The sequence below is a fragment of the Podarcis tiliguerta genome (assembly GCF_965153285.1).
Source record: "Podarcis tiliguerta genome assembly, chromosome: 4".
In the NCBI taxonomy this organism is placed as follows: Eukaryota; Metazoa; Chordata; class Lepidosauria; order Squamata; family Lacertidae; genus Podarcis; species Podarcis tiliguerta.
The window spans coordinates 79,734,482-79,755,308 of NC_139537.1; the positions used below are offsets into that span (position 1 = coordinate 79,734,482).

Consider the following 20,827-nt stretch of genomic DNA (forward strand, 5'->3'; position numbering starts at 1 on the left):
AATGTGGAAGCCCAAGAAAATCATCATCATTTATTTATTTATGACTTTCATGCCCCTGTCGGCTTAAAAGTGGTAATTCAGCGCCCTTCGTAGCGTTTCCATGGGGCAAGGCTCTTTCCAGCTTGGCAGGAAAGCACGGAACGTCTTCAAAATGTGCCACAGTCTTTCTAAAGAAGAAAAAGTGCCCAACAGTTCAAAGGCAAGGGGAAATGTTTTCAGTAAATCAATTTCCCTGACAGAGGCCCTTGCCAAGAGAGACCCAGCAGCGAAAACACATGGACAGCTCATTTCACCCTATTAGAAAAGGGATGAAGATATTCCCTTTTAGAGCCAGTATGGTGTAGTGGTTAAGAGCAGTAGTCACGTAATCTGGGGAACCGGGTTCGCGTCTCCGCTCCTCCACATGCAGCTGCTGGGTGACCTTGGGCCAGTCACATTTCTTTGAAGTCTCTCAGCCCCACTCACCTCACAGAGTGTTTGTTGTGGGGGAGGAAGGGAAAGGAAAATGTTAGCCGCTTTGAGACTCCTTAAAGGGAGTGAAAGGCGGGATATCAAATCCAAACTCTTCTTCTTCTTCCTTTTAGGAGGACCTTCTCAGCTAAGCTGGCACTGCAGAAGATGTTTATACTTTATCGTGTGATCACTTTCTCCTATCTCTTTCAAATCTGGTTGGATTTCAAATTATCGTATTTGAAATAGTGTTTTTGTGGGTATTCAGCAGCATGCTCTTTCAAAAGCAGGATATAAGGATAAGCAATAACACCATATGCCAAGCTATGTGAGAAACCCAGCAGACAAACTTCCACAACAGGGGATCTTTGCTAAGCCGGTGTTCAATGGGATTTACTCCCACTAAATGTGCATAGGATTGCAATCAAATAACTGGTATCAAAAGAACAATGAAAAGAGCAACGAATAAAACAGGTTATGAGGAAATAAAAGGAGCCACTTAAACAGCTCAGGACCGCAATACCTCAAGGACTGTCTCTTCCCATATGAACCTACCTGGCTCCTGAGATCATTTTCTGAGGCCCTCCTTCGTGTGCCTCCTCCTTGAGAGGTTCAGAGGGTGGCAACACATGAACTGGCCTTCTCTGCAGTGGCTCCCTGTCTATGGACAGGTAAGTTCACATGGCACCTTCATTATACACCTTTAGGCACCAGGCAAAAACGTTCCTTTTTAACCAGGCCTTTGGTTAATCCAATTTACATCCTATGCCATTTTAAAATGTGTTTTTTGTGGCAGGGTGGTGGTGGTGGTATTGGGTTGCTGTTTTTATTTTATTATGTATTTTGTGGTTTTATATCTTCATTTTATTCTGTGAACCGCTCTTAGACCTGGGGGTATAAATTCAATAAATAAAATAAAAAATAAAAAATGTATATCAGGCATCGCCTCTTGCCTCAAGCATTGGTTTTAAGCATTTGTTTTAGCACTTAGTTTGCAGCTTCAGTATTGTCTGGTAAGCCATTAGGTTTGAATGAGAGCCAACTGAAAACAAGGAAGAAATATAGGAAGTAGTTCAATAAAAACTAGGAGTTGTCTGGTACAGAAATTTTTTTATGCTAAACCTCAAATACTGGAGTGGAACACCAGGGCTACATTTGTTGATCAACAAGTAGATTTGTTCTTCAGCTGACCTAAAAGACTGTTGAGGCAGTATTGATGACTATGTTTATTTGCACTCCAGCTTGTAATTACCTGAATAACACCATGTCCTTGGGCAAACACTTGTATGTTTTCCACCTTCACCGCAGTATTTTCCAGCGCTCTCCTGACCGAATGAACAGTGTAGCGCACATCATTAGCTTTAAGTCCTGTAACAGAGAAAAGGGTGGGTAATTCATTGACAGCAATAAGAGAAATGCTCCTCACAAGCGAATCTTCATTATCAAATGAATTTCTTGCACATTATGAAACACTCTTTTGCTTTAAGCCAAATGAACCTTGCTTTAAACAGTGGTGGTCCACATTACCTGATAGTACCAAGGCAATGCCACCACATGCGTTCGGTGAAGACATTGATGTGCCATTCATGAGCTGTGTCCCTCGTAATGTCCAGTTAGGGACAGAGGCAATAGCGCCTCCAGGTGCGCTGATGCTTACTCCCAGTGCTCCATCGGTACTGAAATTAATAGAAAATAGAGCAAAAGTAGAGTTAATTAACAACCCACCTGTTACTTCATAAGCCAGGCTTCCTCAGCCTCGGCCCTCCAGATGTTTTTGGCCTACAACTCCCATGATCCCTAGCTAGCAGGACCAGTGGTCAGGGATGATGGGAACTGTAGTCTCAAAACATCTGGAGGGCTGAGGTTGAGGAAGCCTGTCATAAGCTGTTCAATCATTCCTCTTTTAGAGTTATACACAGACGAAACCATGCAAAATCCGACTCCCGTAAGAGAATCCTAAATACATGAATGCTAATCCATCAACACGCCACAGTAATATAGATGACAGCCTACCATGCAGTGACTTTGCATGGTGTGCATACAATCACTTGATACTGACCATCTATATTGTCCAGCAATGGGGGGGGAAATGGTCACCTATCTCTTCTCTCTTGATTTTTTTATCCAGTTTTTTAATCCACTTACAAAAGGATATGTACACCTGGCAACACACACTTCATCTGAGCATATGGAGCTACTTTTGGTTTACATACATAGTCCAAATGTCCACTAACTGGCAAGAGGCTCTCTAGCATACAAGGCTGAGATCTTTCCTAGCCACTGTTTATTGGGAACCTTTAACTGGAAATTGAAGCCAGAACTTTATGCTACTCAGCTACGGATGCTCACTACTTGACAGGAGGAAACAACTACTTTGCCAAGTTGTAAGCTTTTAATGTTTGATGCTTTGTTTTGTCCCTTTGTATTTTGTTGGAAGCTGCCCAGAGTGGCTGGGGCAACCCAGTCTGATGGGTGGCATACAATAAATATTTTATTCTTGTTATTTATTATACTAAGTTACCACTTGGTAAATGGTTGCCTGCATCTACCCACTACCTGAAACCCTTTATCTTCTCATCCCGTTCCTCTCTTCTGGAGTAATGTCTTTTCTCAAACCCTTCTCTGAATAAAATCAATTAGGATTTGATTCTTTCTACTCACTAGGCTCTTGACAAAGTATTGGAAATTTGAAAAAAAGAAAAAGGCCTGATCTTGCAACTGATAGATAAATTACACAAGGTTTCTTGGGCTGTGTTGCTTATTCTGCTCATGACCACCTTGCAGCATTTGACATTTCAAAGCTCAGCATCTATTTTTCACTACGATAAGCAGGAAGCTGCAAAACTATCATTCCTATTACATCAATATAGGTCCCAGAGATCAGCGAGGTTTTTTAAAACCACATTTCCCCTTTACTTTCAGGCAGATTTTGTCAAATAATGTGATGCCTCATATGAGCTCATGAATCTATATATCACTTACCTAGGCCCTCGAGATGACCAAGTGTACTGATTTGCAGGAAGTTTCTCTCGCAAGGAATACTCAGCAACCATCATATCAGGTGATACGTAAGCACCAACACCTGGAATGTTATTTGGCAGATGAAGGGGTTGAGAATACAAGGTCTTTTCACCAAACCTATTCCTAGCCTCAATAAAATATTGGTTTCTTTCCATTTTCAGAATTGCTATGTAATTAGAAATATAGTAATAAAAATACTTGCCAATCACACTAGATGTAGTTCCACCTGGGCAGCCAACTGTTGACAGGCAAGGACCATTGTTCCCAGCGCTTGAAACATAGATTACATTGTGTTTCCATACAGCTTCATTTATAACTTCACATATTCTCCTAGAAGAGTTGCAAGAAAGAAAGAAAAAGGTTGAGCAAGTGCCCTTTCTGCTTGTCTTCTGCCCCTCCTGTGAAAAATGCTCATAGGCAGAGCTGGACAGTTTTCATTGAACACATTCCTGTTTATTTATTTAAAAACATTCCTATACCACTTTATGATAAATGGAACTGCTAAGCGATTTAATCTCCAACTGCTCACACCACCAAAACAAACTTACAAAGAACCTATCCTCATGATGCTGACACAAAAACTCTGCACATACATGAAGCAAAAGAATGGAAAAATCATTTTTCTTCCCCTCCGTCTCTCCCTGATTCATTCCACCCCATGTCTATGACAGCAGCATCTCACACTAAATGAATGTGAATGACCTATAGAAAGATCTCTATCAACTGAGAACAGAGATGTTGTATGTACCCTTTGTTATCTATGAAATTCCTTCAGTAAAACCATTTAAACTGTCAACGAAAGATCTCTGCACGCTGCAGCCTAAAGCCGTTTACTATTTGCAACATACTGCCCACTTCTTGGCAGCGGATGCCACTTACGCAGCTCTGTGGCATCACTGTATGGATGCAGAAAGGCCAGGGCTACCAAGAGAAAGAGGGCCGTTTCAAGAAAAGCGGTAACGGATGAGCACCCTGCCTTATTAATCTAAAGCATTCGGGAATGTAGTCAAACAGACCGTTCCTCAGGTTGTCCGGAAAAACACACACAAAGGTGCCTCCCATCCCAAAATGCCTTGATTAGAGTGTGGGAGTTGATCCAAAACTAAAGCTGTGGATCACTTGGCAAGAAAATGTTATAATGTCAAATTCTGCATTAGTGTGCGCTTTTCACTTCTGCGCAAAAAAGCAAAAGCAAAATATATTTTTAAAACCCTCCAAGTCACAGGGCAACTGTGTCCTCCTTCAACAGCCCCATGGGCAGACTCTTCAGACCTACTTTCGCTTTTCTGCTAGAACCCCCAAGATCTACCAACCAGAGCTTGAAATGCATGCACTTCGAATTAAGGAACAGGGTGTCGCTGAGCACTTGTTGAGCCGAGCAATTTCTAAATTAGGTGGAAAAATTGTCTGGTGCTTGCTATTCTTAAAAAAGAAAAGAGGAGCCAGGAGCATTTGCCAATTTACTGTACATCAGCCAGAGAGCAATCAACCAGCAATTCCCAATCTACGATCTGCCCATCCCCGCTGCAAGCAACAACCCTTCTACATACTGCCCTGGATGACCGCAATAACCCAGTGCCCTCAGTTCCCCGCCCCCCAAGTATCTGTAGGTGGCCAACATATCTGACTGGAAAATCTAGTACACTGTCTTCACCTGATAACTTCCTGTAGTGCCTCCCTTTAAAATTATGAGCTAGCACATTGTTTCTCAAACTTGAGTCTCCAGCTGTTGTTGGACTACAACCGCCATCATCCTTGACCACTGGTCCTGCTAGCTAGGGATGATGGGAGTTGTAGTCCCATGAGAAGAATGTAAAGGTAAAGGGACCCCTGACCATTAGGTCCAGTCATGGCCGACTCTGGGGTTGCGGTACTAATCTCGCTTTATTGGCCGAGGGAGCCGGCGTACAGGGTCATGTGGCCAGCATGACTAAGCCACTTCTGGCAAACCAGAGCAGCGCATGGAAACGCCATTTACCTTCCCGCAGGAGCAGTACCTATTTATCTACTTGCATTTTGACCTGCTTTCGAACTGCTAGGTTGGCAGGAGCAGGGACAGAGCAACGGGAGCTCACCCGTCATGGGGATTCAAACCACCGACCTTCTGATCAGCAAGTCTAGGCTCTGTGGTTTAACCCACAGCGCCACCCACGTCCCTAAGGTGAAGAGTGAGCCAGCACTCTTAGCAAGTTGGAGTTAACTCTTTATTAGCAAAAAGTGGATCTGCACCGGAATGTCAGACCTAATGAGCACAGCAACTCATCTCTGGCAAGTCTTGCCCCCATGAAGCAGTTGCCAGGCCTGAAGGCCCCCACCTACCCACAGCTGCCTAAGTCCCCTCCTCTCCAGGGCTTTCCCCAAGCCATGTGAGACTGTGCCTGTGCGAAGCTAACTTTTCCTCTGCCCTTTTCATGCCTCTCCTGGTTCTGGGAGACCAGTGGGGAAGGGAGCTTGTTGAAGGAGGGAGAGACATTTCTGCTTCTTCACTAGCCAGACTCATCTCTGCCTCTTGGCCTCCCTCTTCAGCTTCTGCCTGATTCTGGACTTCTCTCTGCCACAGACTCCCCCCACTCACCAAACCCTGTTACTTCTCCAGCTTCCGACACCTCCTCCCAGTCCCTTCTTTGACCACTCATCTTTGTCCCACTGCTACTCCCCAGGCTCTCAGCCTTCTTTCCTTGGGGCTTCCCCAGGTGGTTCTTCCCACCATTCCTCTGCGTCCAACCAGTCTGTCACATGGGAACCCAAGTTGGAGAAACACTAAGCTAGCAACTTAGATTTATTTATTTATTATTTATTGAATTTATATTCCTCCTAAGGAGTCCAAGGCAGCAAACACCTCTATGATAAAAAAATACAAAATAAAAGATAAACGTATATATTAAGTGTTAAAAGGTAAAGGTAAAGGGACCCCTGACCATCAGGTCCAGTCGTGGCTGACTCTGGGGTTGTGGCGCTCATCTCACTTTATTGGCTGAGGGAGCCGGTGTACAGCTTCCGGGGCATGCGGCCAGCATGACTAAGCCGCTTCTGGCGAGCCAGAGCAGCCACAGAAACGCCGTTTACCTTCCCACCGGAGCGGTACCTATTTATCTACTTGCACTTTTGAACTGCTAGGTTGGCGGGAGCAGGGACCGAGCAACGGGAGCTCACCCCGTCGCGGGGATTCGAACCGCCGACCTTCTGATTGGCAAGTCCTAGGCTCTGTGGTTTAACCAACAGTGCCACCCGCATCCCTATATTAACTGTAAAACAAACGGGGAAAATAGATAAGTGTCCAGATCACATGTCTGAATAGGCCCACTGAAACAGAATAGTTCTCAGCAAGTATTTAAAAGAGGACACTGTGTTCCAAAGCAGAAGTGCTGCCACATTAAATGAATGACTCCTGGGTCCTGCTGGCTACCCCCACCATGCCCCCATTACTTTGTTTCCTTCATGTTACACACACTGCTTTGCAGTGGCTGCCTCTTCAAAGAGCCTCCATCTCTTCCCAGCTCCTAGGCTAGGGGTCAGCAAACTTTTTCAGCAGGGGGCTGGTCTACTGTCCCTGAGACCTTGTGGGGAGCCGGACTTTTTTTTTGGGGGGGGAACGATTTCCTATGCCTCACAAATAACCCAGAGATGCATTTTAAATAAAAACACACATTCTACTCATGTAAAAACATGCTGATTCCCGGACTGTCCACAGGCCGGATCCGGCCCCCAGCCTTAGTTTGCCTACCTATGTCCTAGGCTTTGAAAGCAGAATCGGTCAGTGATCTGGGGCACAACAAGACTCGCTTGAACCACGTGCAAATCAAGAGACACTCGGGTAGATGAAAGTTGAAAACCCATCTCTCGGATACTGGAGCTGGCTACCCACGACGGAACAAAGTAAGGGTCATAAAAACGTAGTCTACTCACCCAGCATTTGGCCAGTGAGTTGCCTCTCCGTAGCTGTAGTTGACAAGGTCACACTTATATTTTATTATTTCTATCATCTGTTGAAGTTAAGAGAATTGAAACGCTTAAACCACAATGCATACTGTCGCACTGTCTGCTTGCACGATATTGCTAACTGGCATTTTTACTAGGATAACATACAACTTTTAAGAAGCAGATCCCTGTTTAGGGTAGTTTTTAATATTTAATGTTGTATTGTTTTAACACTCGACTGGGAGCTGCCCAGAGTGGCTGGGGAAACTCAGCCAGATGGGTGGGGTAGAAGAAGAAGAAGAAGAAGAAGAAGAAGAAGAAGAAGAAGAAGAAGAAGAAGAGGAGGAAGAAGAAGAAGAAGAAGAGGAAGAAGAAGCAGCAGCAGCTTATTATTATTACCCCCTTGATGATCCCATGGTGTGGGGACCCAAGCAAGGGTCTTTTTGGTGGCAGGTCTGCCTTCTTACAAAGGTGTGTCTGACTCAACATCTTTAAAGTTTTTGGTAGGTGGTTATGACACAGCTCTTTCAGCAGATGGCAGGAAGAGGAGACCTGATTAGATGAACGACTCCTCCTCGGTCAATGTGCAGGGTCATATTTTTCCACTAAGCTACTCCAGCAGCCTTTCGACCGAAGAATGGGGCAAAAATGCTTAATATAAATAGTGTGTGCGTGTGATCCTCAGGCAGCTTGTCTGAGGAGGATTTAATTGAAGCAGCTGGTTATCTCTTGTTTAAATTAAAATGTGTGTGACCTTTCACTCTTTGCCACTAGTGACCGCTCAGAATTATTTTTAGCCGATTGCTATGTACACTCATGCTAATCGCTTGGCAGTGGTACTCTGAAAGCAAGTGTGCACTTTTTCATTTCCAAAGAACTACTGTTCCCTTGAAGTAAAGGGGAATTTCATGGACAACTGGAACAAAATTTAATGAACAAAATTCTACCTGCACTCCCCTCCAAAAACACATTGACACATAACATGCACTAGTGTTGTCTTAGATAGCTGAGGTTCAAGTCCCACCCTGGGCAAGATTCCTGAATGGCAGGGAATTGGCCTAGATGATCCTTGTCAATCCTATGATTCTACAATCTTCCATGTAAAAACTCTGCCAATACTTACAGCTCTGATAAGGCCAGTGCCAGTTTCCATGGTGCTTAATCTCGTATCACCAATCTTAATTGCGAGAATTTGTGCACCAGGGGCCACCCCGTTACGATCTGGTTCATCTGGAAAATACCCAGCAGCTATGCTAGCAACATGTGTCCCATGTGCTCCTGAAAGAATAAAGACAATGCACATCAAAAGAGCGGAACCACTTTTTTCATACAAGTTTGGGTATACAGCTTTCCTTACCACCACTTACAAAGCAATGCTGACAAAGCCCTTTCAATGTGACCTTTGATGTAACATTCAGCATGACAATTGCACTGGGAAAGGCATTCCGGATAGCTGTTCTGCAAACGGGCTCCAAAGGTGGCAATGCTCATCTTTCATAGACTGCTTTGGTTCATGTGTGCAGCTATATAAATGCTCGTGATTATTCATTCATTTATTTTGAATTTATATACTGCCCTATAACCAGAGGCCTAACGGCAGTTCACAGAAAATCATGAATGTGTAGTTCCATGTGTTATTGTGTTGTGAAGGTTGTCCATGCAATGTGACAAACTGCAACCACATCAGTGGAGCTCTTCACTCAGGTATTGCATTGGAGTGATTAAAATAGGCTCAGACTTTTTGTAGATCTGCCTGTGAGCACGTCCTACCACTTATGGAATGACCTTTGAAACTGAATGTTAACACAACGGCTCCTCCCTTTTATCTTATCTAATTTATCTGAAACATTAGCCTTCCAAACAGAGCAAACTATACATTTAGAAAAGGAAGAAAATGAAGGACACTGAAGAATTGTTTCTGGATGATTAAGCTTACCTCCACTGGTGACAATCGAGAGCAAGTTCCCTTCATCATAGATATTGACAGAGTAATTCAACATCTCCGACGTGCCAAACGATCCAAATTCTTGACCTTCCTTGTAGTTGCGTAAAACTGTGCAGTTAGAAAAGTCACCAGTTTCACTTGAATCTATACAAGCTCTAGAGAAAAGAACATATACACACCTTGCAAGTTAACAGTTTTCTTTTCTTGTATTGAACTATCCAAAAAGGGTAATTAATATCCTGCCATTCCAATACATGCAGTGGTTCCCAAGTTTATGAACCTGATTCCACAAATGAAAGAGTTCATCAGTTTAGGGCTTCCCAATGAGCCACGTTGCCTGAACCAAAACACACTACTGTATTTTCTGGTGTATAAGACTACTTTTTAACCCAGGAAAATCTTATCAAAGGTCGGGGGTCGTCTTATACGCCGGCTACAGCAGCAGCTCCTGCAGCAACTCCCCACCAAAGGATAAAACGACAGCAAATTAAATCAGAGAACACCAAGCTCTCTAGATGAAGGAGAAATATGCTTGAAAATTGACCCCAGAAGCCCCCCGGCCACTGGGAAGTGGAGCGGATTTCCGAGCCGGACTGGAGACTGGTTTTTTAATTTTTATTTGGTGTGTGTTGGAAGAGGTGTAGTCTTATATGGCAAGTATATCCCAAACTCTGGAAAAGTTGGGGGTCGTCTTATACACCCATTCGTCTTATACGCCGGAAAATACGGTATTTAGTTTTTTTGTGCCTCACCGGTTGTACAGCAGCTCTAGGCAGGACTGAAGAGCCAGTTCCCAAACTGCTTTATTTGTGAAAATAAACATTGGTAACGCACAGGCCCCTAGTAAACATCCAGCATACCCCCTGTCACTTGGTAGCCGCTGTTCCAGCTGTGTACCTCAGTGGAAGAGATGAGGGTGGCTCACTTCATCCCCTCTGCTAAAAGATCAGCAACATCAGGCACCTCCTACATGGAACTATTTTCACTCCAGCTGATTAATCTTAAAAACTGGCACCCAAGTAAGTGGCAGTAGTCCTGGGCAGGGTGACATTTGGCCCAGTTAGTGGTCAGGCTTCAAAGAAGGGGTGACTAACTTGTGGCCCTCCTGATGTCATTAAGACTTTACCATCCCCAACCACTGACTGAGCTGGCTGCACTGATGGTAACTGTAGTCCAACAACACCTTGACGGCTACAGGTCCTTCACCCCTGCTTCTAAGCTACTTTCATTTGTTTGCCCTAAATCTTCTAACATTCAGTTTCACTGGATAGCTTTGAGTTCTGGCGTCATGAGAAAGGAAGAAAACACTTCTCTGTCCAAACGCTGTAAACTTTCCTTATTGGAGGGTGTCTCCATCCCATTAATCATTTTGGTTTCCCTCGGCTTCAAAATATCAGATAAGGTTAGGGACAATACGTATAAAAAAAAATTACCTCCAAGTTTCACCATCATGCCACACCAAGCAGTCATATACAGGGCCAGGATCACTGTATTTTTTCTCAAAAGAATTCAGCAACTCCACTTGACTCTGAAGCTCTTCCTTCATCAATTTGCTTTCCTGAAAGATGAGAATTTGTCATAAAGCATGCTAACGCAATGATGCCCGGATTCAGCTGTGCCATGTGCGTATCACTCGCTTCAGTGGGAGCTGAGGGCATAAATTACAAATGAAGATGCAGCCTATTCATACTGAATGAGATCTTTGCTCTCCTCCCCTTTTTCTGCAACCAGTTATATCTGAACAGATTGCTTACGTACAGCTAGACCCGAATTACAGCCACATAAGCATATGCCATGCGCAACGGAGCGTCATAGCCCAAGACAGAAGGCAAAACCTCATCTGCACGATGCAGTGCAGATGAAGCCTGCAGAGAAAGGTGGAAGTTAGGTACCTGTGTGTAGATTATTACAAAATGGATCACAAGGTCTTATGCAAGGGTGGCTGGACACAAACAGAATGGACTTCCACCCATGAAACAAGACATCCCTTTCTTCCTCCCTCTTCAAACTCCAAAATCTGTTCTAGAAGCTTGAGGGGGACCCTCCCTTTGTGTGACGTTCTGTTGTGTGAGTGGAAATCTGCTTGTCACACAGAACAATGTTTCTTAGGGGAGTTCGTTCTAAAATAGTCACCTGCGATGGAGAGCTGTGAGCAGCTTCAAACTCATCTTGTTTCCTGCAGGCTTCCGCAAGCACCAATCTGTGAACAGGATCCCAAAGCTTTTCCTTGCGTTCTTTCTGCAAGAGATAATATACTGAATTTTAACAATGACATCTTTTCACACTCAAATGGGAAAAAGGGTTTGTGCCAAAATGGCTGGCTTGCATGCCATGCACTTTGCGGGTTGAAACATTGGCCAACTAGGAAGGAATAGGGGAAATCATAGCACAGAAGGGCAGGAGGGAGCATGAGAGTCTAACAGAGCAATCCTAACTCTGGGTGGGAAATATCAGGGAATGACACAGCGGTACAACTGGTGCTACATGCCCACCACTCATGCCTATTGGAGAAAAAAGGGGAGAAGCAAAACCACTCCTCTCTAGTTTGGGCTAGCAGAGCAAAGTGATGGCAATAAGGTCAACTAAAAATCCATTGAATCCCAGGGCCAGCTCAGCTACTTCCCCAGAATGTTCTGTTTTGGGACTTTCTGCAGGCTACCTCCAGTGGGAATCTATCAACAGGTAGAGGCCAGGAGAGTTGTTTTGGGCAAGTTAGAGGGAAACCGTTGCCCTATGAAACCATCACCCAGCAAACTGGGGCTTTGGATTGTAACCTAAGGCTTATTCCACTGTTTTCAGGCTTTTAAATTTTACATAACTTTAATAAAACTGTTTTATTCCAACCTACTTCATTTTATTTGAATATTTGCTAAAAGAGCAACAATTTTTCCCACTTTTTAAATGGGCATGTTGAGATCTGCCAGGGAAATTCAGCATTTTTTGTTTATGTTTCAGGCTAAACATAATTTCTATTATGCGCTACTTTTGTACTGTGAAACTTTTGTTCTACAATGTTTGGGTGTGTAGATACAAATAAACAAATCTAATGCACTGTTGCTACTTTTGCAGCATAAAAAAGGTAAAGGTACCCCTGCCCCTTACGGGCCAGTCTTGACAGACTCTAGGGTTGTGCGCCCATCTCACTCAAGAGGCCGGGGGCCAGCGCTGTCCGGAGACACTTCCGGGTCACGTGGCCAGCGTGACATTGCTGCTCTGGCGAGCCAGAGCCGCACACGGAAACGCCGTTTACCTTCCCGCTAGTAAGCTGTCCCTATTTATCTACTTGCACCCGAGAGTGCTTTCGAACTGCTAGGTTGGCAGGCGCTGGGACCGAACAACGGGAGCGCACCCCGCCGCGGGGATTTGAACCGCCGACCTTTCGATCGGCAAGCCCTAGGCACTGAGGCTTTTACCCACAGCATAATTTGGTGTAAAAAGAGAGCCTGTATACAAATTAAAGACTTTAAAAATGAAGATGCAAAGAATTACCTGTATTCTTTCCTTGAGAGCTTTAGGGTAGAAGTCATAACCATTTTTTAAGCCAATGTGATATGTTCCTGAAGGATTTACCCAGTCTGTTGGGATCTGAAAAAGATAGAATTTAGGAATCTACATATTTTGTCCATTCTATCCACCTCAGTGTCCATGCACAAAATATATACAATAAGAATGGTGAACTGCTAAACCTGTTCACAGCCAAATCCTATGCATATGCCTATATACTGTACATCCAACTAAGTCTAATGCGTTCAATTGGGCTTACCCCTGGGATGCATGGAAAGGACTTAAGAAATAAGAAGATTAGTATTGTGCAACAAAATTCAAAGAATATTAATTAACGCCCAGCCTATTCTCAGTTCTTTCACAATCAAATTTATATTCTCTGTTATACAGCTACAGGAACGCTTGTCTCTTTTATAGGTACATTGCTTTGGTCGCCTTGTATGACCATTGCCAGATTACTACAACATGTTGTTCGTGGGGCTGCCTCTGATGATAGTTCGGAAACTTCAGCTGGTGCGGAATTAGGAGATCAGGTTGCTCACTGGTGAAAGATGGTTTGAGCATATAATGCCAATCCTGCCCCACTGCACTGGCTGCCAATCAGTTTCTGGGTCCAATTCAAAGTGCTGGTTTTGCCCTATAAAGCCCGAAATGGCTCAATACCTCAAGGATGACCTCTCTCAATATGAACCTACCTGGACTCTGTGATCATCATCTGAGGCCCTTCTTTGGGTGCCTCCTCCAGATGAGGTTTGGACGAAAGCAACATGAGAACGCTCTCCCCAGCGAGGCCTGCCTGGCATCAGGCAAAAACATTCATTTTCTTGCAGGCCATTGGCTAATTAAACAACCTATGGCCTTTTAAACTGGGGGGGGGGGGTAGTTTTTGTTTGTTACCATGGTATTTCTCCCGTTTTTATATTGTAAATCATTCAGTGATCCTCAGATGAGGGGTGGCATAGAATTTTAATAAATAATAAAAATAATGATGTTATAAAAATACATTAAGAAGATGACTGAAGCTGTAGATTTTGGGTTGCATCCAACTAAGTTATACTCAAACCGACTGAAATTAATGGACGTAAGTTACTCATGTCCGCTACTTTCAATGGGCCTACTCTGGGTAGGACTGATACAGGAGGTAATTCATAAGGTGATATCTAATTGTGTCACCCAGCTGACAGCAAGGGTTCCATCACAAAATGGGGAGAGAAGCAATTTTTAACTATTTCCCCTTCCCCTCTGTAGTTTTCCCAATTGCTGCAGGATAAGTAGCCTTCCACAGCAGACGGGGAGGGAGGGGAAATCACTAAAAATTAACCCCTCCCTATTCTCCTGTTGGAAGTCTTGTCATCAACTGAGTGACACCACCGGCTTCAACCCACTGACCTTCCAAGTAAACATGCATAGCATTAGGTTGCAAAACTTGACAATGCCACCAGAGAAGTCTAAAGTGCATGGCTACAGAGCACCCTTGAGTGTTACTGGCAAACATGAGGATATTCTCTTCATCTTAAGAGTTTACTACTCTGGTGCCAGTCAAACAAGGCCTTTGAAGACTCTAGGCCTCAACATAGCAGCAAATTACCCAATAGGCTGACCTTTTACTATGGAAGACAAAGAGGAAATGAACTAAGATGGGATGCAATGAATAAATAAATAAATATGAGAAAGAAAACAATCCACAAAGCCTTAGCTTTTCTTGATGAACTGCAGTTTCTTGTGTCAAAGGGGGAAGCTGCTCTTTTAAAAAGTAGCTTGTTTCTCTGGCAGTGGGAACAGTTCAGTGAAAACAGCAAGCAATATCTCAGTGTACACGGGTTCACTCCTGCCAGTCCATTCTCTGGACTGCAACCACAGGCCTGCACTGAATAAACAAGTAAATCACCAGGGCCAAGCTATCAGGGCTTGTAAAATCTTGAAGTGGGGATTTAGAACAGCTACAATGTCTTAAGAATCTGGCTCCCATGTAGACTCTGAAATCTTTCCACAAGCCTCCGTATAAATATCAAGTATCAACTTGTGTGTGCCGCATTCTGAGTGAGCCAATCTCTATGTATGCTGTTAATTTGCGGGAATTATTATAAACAGAAAAGTTCCACGGGCAGTTTACAACGGAACACAAAAGCAAACATATGCAGCATACAAAAGCAACGGAATTTAAAAGGCAAACAGTCCGGATTGAGTCTATATTCAATTAAGAAACGATTTGAAAAGAAAAGCTTTCAGCTGCTAGTTGAAAGCCAGTAAGGAGACAAACAAGCACCTTAGGCAGGCTAGTTCCCCAACTGGTGCACTGTCACTGTGATGACCTATGACCACCTACGAAGAGGGGCAGCTGTAAAGCAACCTCTCTGGGTGATTTCAGCGCACACTATAGAAGGCATTCCTTCAGACAGACAAGAACTAGGAGAGCCAGTGTGGTGTAGTGGTTAAGAGCGGTAGTCTCATAATCTGGTGAACCGGGTTTGCGTCTCCACTCCTCCACATGCAGCTGCTGGGTGACCTCGGGCTAGTCACACTTCTCTGAAGTCTCTCAGCCCCACTCACCTCACAGAGTGTTTGTTGTGGGGGAGGAAGGGAAAGGAGAATGTTAACCGCTTTGAGACTCCTTAAAGGGAGTGAAAGGCGGGATATCAAATCCAAACTCTTCTTCTTCTCTTCTCTTGTATTCCCCCAATGCAATTTTTATAAATACTTAAGTATAACTAAATGTTAGGAGTGCAACTAGGACTTTGAAAGTGTTTTGAGATTACTGATCGTCTTGCTGTATATACAGCTGGAGAGTACTTTGCCCGTGCTTCAAATCCATAACCTCCTCTCACATTTAAACAGAGTATCTTGGATTTTTCAACCAAAGGATGACCCAGAAGAAGCCACCAACTTTAATTCAAAATAACCTTTACCTTCAGAGTTCTTCCTGAAAGACCAATGATTTCTCCATCTTTTGGTTCTACAACAGTTGAAGTGTTTACATCACCACTGCCTGTTGTATCTATTATGTCAATTATCTTAGGTTTCCCATCAGTTGTAATCTGAAAATAATAATAATAAAAAATTAGGAGATACAAATAATTGCACTATAAATGCTCCATAGACACATAAACTCTTGAAAAAAATGTATGTCCTACGCAGTGCAGTGCATCTTCTGCTTGGAGTGGAACAAGCTGTTTCCTAAAGCAGTTATCTGCATTAATTTTTTAAAAATATATTATATTGTGAGCTGTGGCAGGATAGAATAACGATGTTCCAACAGTACAAATTTGATTTAAAAGAGCGCAAACACAGTATGATAAACACATATTCAATAAAAGCATCTTCCAGATAACTGCAGCAAAATAAGTGTAATAGCTTCAACTTAATTAGCATGAAGATTAAAAACAGGCAAAGGGAACAATCCCAAGCTCCCAAGAGGGCAACTGAGGGGATGCTGATCACTGTGTCTACCCTGTTGTTTCCCCAATGTATCCCCACAAAACCAAACAAAAAATATGCCATCCCTGGAGATGGTGCAGCTATTTCCCCTCCCACTGCTGTCAACAAGAGGGAGTTTTCAATGGCTCAATGAGGGGCAGAGAGAAGGAAAATCCCTCCTGCACAACCAACCTTATGTCAGCTAGGGCTTTGGAAGAGGTTGTTTCTCTGCCACAGAAACTGCTCTGCGGGCTAACAGAAAGCCTGCCCCTTTTTATATAAAAAGGAGGCCATTCGAATGAAGGTAACATGAATGGATGATTGTCATAGATGGAACTCTTAAGATGTCCTTCGGTGATGACCTCAGGAAGGAGACAAGTTCATATAATAGATTAAAATAGTATAAATGTCTGGCCAAAAAATATTCAAAGATGGCACCCATAAGGTATTTATCCCTGGAATACCAATTAGGAACACTAAGATTGTCAAATCGCACATCCATCTCAAAAGTGTTTCTTTTTTAAAAAAAAGAGAGAGAGAGAGAGAGAGAGATGGTTAGAGATAAGGATAAGGAGTGTGGGATGCAATAGGAAGTGATACAACACAGGGAGAAGCAGACAAACAGGATACTGTCACAAACAACAGCTGTATGGAAGGACATGTGGGTGGATGTGACAAGACAGGGGCAGATCTTAAGAGGAAATGATAAGATCACAAGGCAAAATACATTGCAGGAGCAAACATATAATTGCCCCATTTCAGAAGGACAGGAAATAATTCAGCCTTCGTGCCAAACCTCTCCGAGTCTGCAATTGATCAGCCCAATGTGAAAACCCTCCAGCACCTATACTGAAATAAGTACACATGAAGCAAGGGTGAGACTGGCTATGCTCACATTCACAATGGAGAGTCAGGAGCAGCGCCAACAATTCACGCAACAGCCAGCAGCTATCTCTCCCCCCCCCCCCCCCCGTAATATATAGAAGAAGCCAAACATCAAGAACCCAGCTATCAAAATTCTAGCAATGTTCCAGCCTGGATGGAAGATGGGCCACATCTCTCCATATGATACTACCTGGACCCTGTGATCATTTCCCCAGGGAGGTTCGGCTGGCACCTTCATTATACACCTTTAAACGCCAGGCAAAAATGTTTCTTTTCAATCAGGCCTTTTGGATGATTAACGTCCTACACCCTTTTAAATGTGTTTGTGGGAAAGGGTGGGCAGAGTGGGGGCCATTGGTGTGTGTGTGTGAACGTGTGTTAGTGCATTTTTATAATGTGTTTTGTGCTTTTATCTTGCATTTTAATCTTGTAAACTGCTCTGAGATCAAGGAAGGGCAGTATACAAAATAAATAAATAGACAATAAATAACAGAAAGCAGCTGGAATCCCATAAGTTTTAGTTCTGAGGATGGCAACAGTTGCGCTTGTACTTCATGTTTCAATCCGTCAGGAAACTGTTTTTCAACAAAGTTTCTACTGAGTGTTTCTACACTAAGGAATGCAAACATGCAAGACTAACTTTCTCAATTAACTCAGATGGTTGATCTTATTTATGAACTGTGAGCAATTATAACACCCCAAACACAGCAACTATACTTTGAATAACTAGTTAACTGATGAAGAACAAGTTCTCCCAGAGGCAAAATTTAACAATACAATTACATTAAGCTTAATTCCCTCCCAACCTCCCTAGTCATTCACGTCATGCTTCATAGCATCTCCAGAAGATTACCAGAGCCTGTTTTCATCTCTCCAGTCTTGTGAGAAAAGCCAACCCAGTCAATTTAATCAGAAGCCATTTTAGTTCCATTAACTTTATGACAGGTCCAACTCTTGTCAAAAATGTGCATCCTTACAAACAGTGTCAAAATGTTTTACCATTTAAGGAGGACTTACTAGAGAAAGGGATATTATCTCTAGTGAAGTGAAGTACCTACACTTACTTATAGAACAAAAGCCTTAGGGAGAATGTTGACTGTTATGCATTCAATATATGGGGGTTGGACTCGATGGCCCTTGTGGTCTCTTCCAACTCTATGATTCTATGATTCTATATGCTGGACAAGAAACATGCCTATCAGTGCTATTTGCTTCAAAAGAAAATATACCTGGATCTTGGGGGGGAAAGACCAACCAAAGAAGTTTATGTAAATTCATATGCTTGCTAGAAGGCTTACTTTTAAGCAGACAGGCTACATTTCTACTTGCAGTACTACTGTAAGAGACAATAGCCATAATTATGCACACAGTTAGCCACACTTAAATCAATAAGATTTAATTGTGCTTAAAATGGGGCAGCAGTGTGCCACTAGCTTTAATTTGATTTGAGAAGGGTAATAAACATTTAGCATGTGATGCACCCACACTTCAAACAAAATTAATGGCCTCCTTCCTCCTCCTGTCCATTAAAAATCAAGGTACTCCCTGGTGATTAAAATCTGATTATCAAAAAACTTGCTAGGTAAATATAATCAAAGTCAATAAACCTAAGCCAAATGCCTAGTATGGCATAACTGGTTTGCTTTTTTCCACCGTGAACAATTTATCACAGCAACCTACCATTAACCTACCAGCAACCTATCATTAACACGTATGGACAAATAATAAGTGCTACTTTTATTATTCCAACATGTACCGGTAATTGCTTTAAACCATAAATCAGAAACCTGTGGCTCTCCAGTTCTTGTTGGACTCAATTCCCATCAGTCCTAGTCAGTGTGACCAACCGTCAGTAATGATGTGAGTTTGAAGGACCACATACCGTAAGGCAAGTGCTTCTGAAATGTAGCTCCTCTGACCTTTCGTAAATCTGTTCTACCTTGAATTTAACTATACTTAGGTGGCTTTCCTTGACCAAGCGCAGTCAGAACTTGAAGAGAGCTATTCCTTCTATCAACTCTATCTTAATAAAATCTCTCCTTTCTATAATGAACTACCACAATTCTGTATGAATAAGTTGCAGTGAAGATTAGTAGTATTATTTAACCAAAAACAACAAAACCTGTAAGTAAGCAGAGACGTGTGACAGCATCAATCGATGCATAATTTGGAACAAAGGCTCAGAGACAAAAGCACCGGAAAGAAGAACTAACATCTTTCAGCTTGGACATTTTCAATGCACCACAAGTTTCACTGTCATCTTCTGTACAACACAAAAACAAGGATGCTCTCCTACAATATAAGACCACACGCATAGGCTCTCTTGTCAAACCTGGTCCATAACCGCCTTGCCATCGTTTTTTTAACACACTCACCCGCTTCAACTAACACTTTCTATGCACAAGAACCATTCTCCCTTTATCTTTGCCCTTTAAAAGGATTCCCTGCGAACATTTGCAAGCTACTCGCAACACAACAAGTCTGCCAAGCTTTAAAAATAATTGCCACGAGCCTAGGAGCAGCTGCAAGCCGTAGTGGTTATACGTGCACTTCGCGGAGACAGCGTGCCTCTGAAAACAGCAAGATAAGGCTCTATTTTCCCACCACCAACCTGCTTCCCATAACCATCTGGCTGGCCAGGGTGGGAAAAAGCATCTGCCCCAGTAGGACTCCTCTCATACCCTTTAAGGCTTTCTCCAGATGAATACACCTACCATTCTGCCACTTAAGTCTCATTAATTTTATAATGAAATGATTTTATTATTTTACTGTACTGTTGCTGGAGAGGGCGGGATATAAATAAAATTACATTATTATTATTATGGGTGATTAAAAAATAATAATACCTATTTCCCAATATTTTCTGTTTTCCCTCCACTGCTATCCAAATCCCCACAACAGGAGTGGCTCAATCTCCTCTTCCCAAATCTCTCCCCCACCCCCCATCCCGCAAGGAAGAGATGGGGGTCCCTGCTCTCACCGCTAGGCAACACTACCCACCCCGCCCGTGCTGCCTCACCTGCATGCCTGGCGCTCCGGGGTCCACGCCCGTGTCTAGGACGGCCAGGAGCACTCCCCGCCCGTCATACTCCGGGTACCGGGACAGGAAGGAGGCAGCGCCGGTCTCTTTCTTGGGAAGAAGCCCTTGGAAAGGGTACTGCTCCTCACCGGCCGCCGCCGCCATGTTGGATGAGCAGAGAGAGAGAGAAAGCGAGAGACAGAGAAGGCGAGAGGAGAGTGACCGGGCACGCACGCGACGCCGGCGCCGGACCGGGTGACGTCACTGACTCGACGCGAGCCGGGCGTGAGGCTTCTGTTCGCGTCAGGCGCATGCGCAATGCCCCCCACTCCGGCCAATGAAAGCGCGGCTATCAGGTGCTACATGCGCCCTGCAGAGGCTTATGTAGATTATCGAGCCGGGGCGGGGCGGCAGCTGCGAGCCGGCGTGCAGCCACTCAGGTTGCAGCGCGAGGAGAACTCGCGGAGCCGATTGGTCCAATAGGGGAGGGAGAACCCGGCGCTTGATAAAAGCGGCGAGCAGCGCCCGCCCTTCCCGCCTTTTGCCCTTTTATTGGCTCTGGCGTTTTATGTTGAAATTGGTTTTTAAACGCAGGAAACATGTGGCCCTAAAGCCCCACCCTTCCCGGAAAAGCATAAACATCGCAGGAAAACATTCCGCCGAAGTTGTCC

At 43.7% G+C, this 20,827-nt stretch overlaps 1 protein-coding gene across 4 annotated transcripts in view; it reads right to left on the reverse strand.

Annotated features, from left to right (window-relative positions):
• TPP2 (tripeptidyl peptidase 2) overlaps positions 1–20,514 on the reverse strand; it is a 44,188-nt gene extending 23,674 nt beyond the window's left edge. For all 4 annotated transcript variants that reach the window (XR_014510433.1, XM_083437590.1, XM_083437589.1 and 1 more), the window contains exons 1-12: positions 20,157–20,514; positions 15,745–15,873; positions 12,824–12,919; positions 11,468–11,572; positions 10,768–10,892; positions 9,326–9,489; positions 8,513–8,667; positions 7,378–7,454; positions 3,674–3,801; positions 3,433–3,532; positions 1,978–2,126; positions 1,703–1,818 (exon numbers count right to left, since the gene is read on the reverse strand). Coding sequence is in view for 3 of the 4 variants with exons in the window: in XM_083437590.1 (XP_083293716.1) it covers positions 1,703–1,818; positions 1,978–2,126; positions 3,433–3,532; positions 3,674–3,801; positions 7,378–7,454; positions 8,513–8,667; positions 9,326–9,489; positions 10,768–10,892; positions 11,468–11,572; positions 12,824–12,919; positions 15,745–15,873; positions 20,157–20,321 (1,509 nt within the window). In the remaining variant the exon portion in view is untranslated. The remainder of the gene's footprint in view (positions 1–1,702; positions 1,819–1,977; positions 2,127–3,432; positions 3,533–3,673; positions 3,802–7,377; positions 7,455–8,512; positions 8,668–9,325; positions 9,490–10,767; positions 10,893–11,467; positions 11,573–12,823; positions 12,920–15,744; positions 15,874–20,156) is intronic.
• Between the last annotated feature and the right edge of the window lie 313 nt (positions 20,515–20,827).